General features: G+C 43.3%; 1 protein-coding gene across 1 annotated transcript in view; it reads right to left on the reverse strand.

Moving 5' to 3' along the window:
• Positions 1 to 126: 126 nt before the first annotated feature.
• LOC107698135 (adenylate cyclase type 4-like) overlaps positions 127 to 857 on the reverse strand; it is a 19,897-nt gene continuing 19,166 nt past the window's right edge. The window contains exons 20-22 of the mRNA XM_016499066.1: positions 539 to 646; positions 319 to 433; positions 127 to 152 (exon numbers count right to left, since the gene is read on the reverse strand). Of these exons, the coding sequence (XP_016354552.1) occupies positions 127 to 152; positions 319 to 433; positions 539 to 646 (249 nt within the window). The remainder of the gene's footprint in view (positions 153 to 318; positions 434 to 538; positions 647 to 857) is intronic.

Genomic DNA, 857 nt, shown 5'->3' on the forward strand with positions numbered 1-857 from the left:
CAACATTGATAATAATCAGAAATGTTTCTCGAGCAGCAAATCAGCATATTAGAATGATTTCTGAAGATCATGTGACACTGAAGACTGGAGTAATGATGCTGAAAATACAGAGCAATAAATTACAGTTTAGCAGATATTCACATACAAAGCAGCTGTTTGAAATTATAATAATATTTCACTATTTTTAATGTATTTTTATCAGATAAATGCAGCCTTGGTGAGCAGAACTTTTGACCAATAGTATATATATATATATACAGTATATATATGTGTGTGTACAGTATATAATAAGTGATATAATAAGTGTCTGTGTTGTACCGATCCTCAGTTTGAAGCTGTTGAACGAGTGCATGTTGATGTTCTCCAGTCTCCCCATCAGAGCGATGGCAAAGTCCAGCATGCTGCGGATGTGACTGTAGCTCGTGTCGCACGTCTGTGAACGGTAAAAACAGATGAAAACTCATGCATGTCTATTTACACATGCAAAACATGCCCTTTAAGCATGCCACACACACGCACGCATACGCCTGTGACTTACCCGTCTCTCCTCTGTTTTGGCAGGATTGGTCAGTCCAGCCACCGCCATGTAGGTGCTGCCGATGGTCTTGATCTTTTCCACGGCGCTGAACTTGGGCTTGTTCAGGAGCTGTAAGAGAGCATTACGAGGCAGGTGGGTTAAAAAGACCACAGGCAGACGGACAAACAGACATCGGACGGACATCCACCTCGTCAAAGTCTGAAATGATCTCGTTGAGGAAGCGAAGGCACTCCAGGCCGTCGTTGTTGACGCTGCTCTCGTTGTAAAACTCCTTGAAGAAATGCGGCACGGACGCGAACATCACGCAAACACCCTCGCA

This window comes from Sinocyclocheilus anshuiensis, unplaced genomic scaffold (genome assembly GCF_001515605.1).
Source record: "Sinocyclocheilus anshuiensis isolate Anshui unplaced genomic scaffold, SAMN03320099.WGS_v1.1 scaffold2010, whole genome shotgun sequence".
NCBI lineage: Eukaryota > Metazoa > Chordata > Actinopteri > Cypriniformes > Cyprinidae > Sinocyclocheilus > Sinocyclocheilus anshuiensis.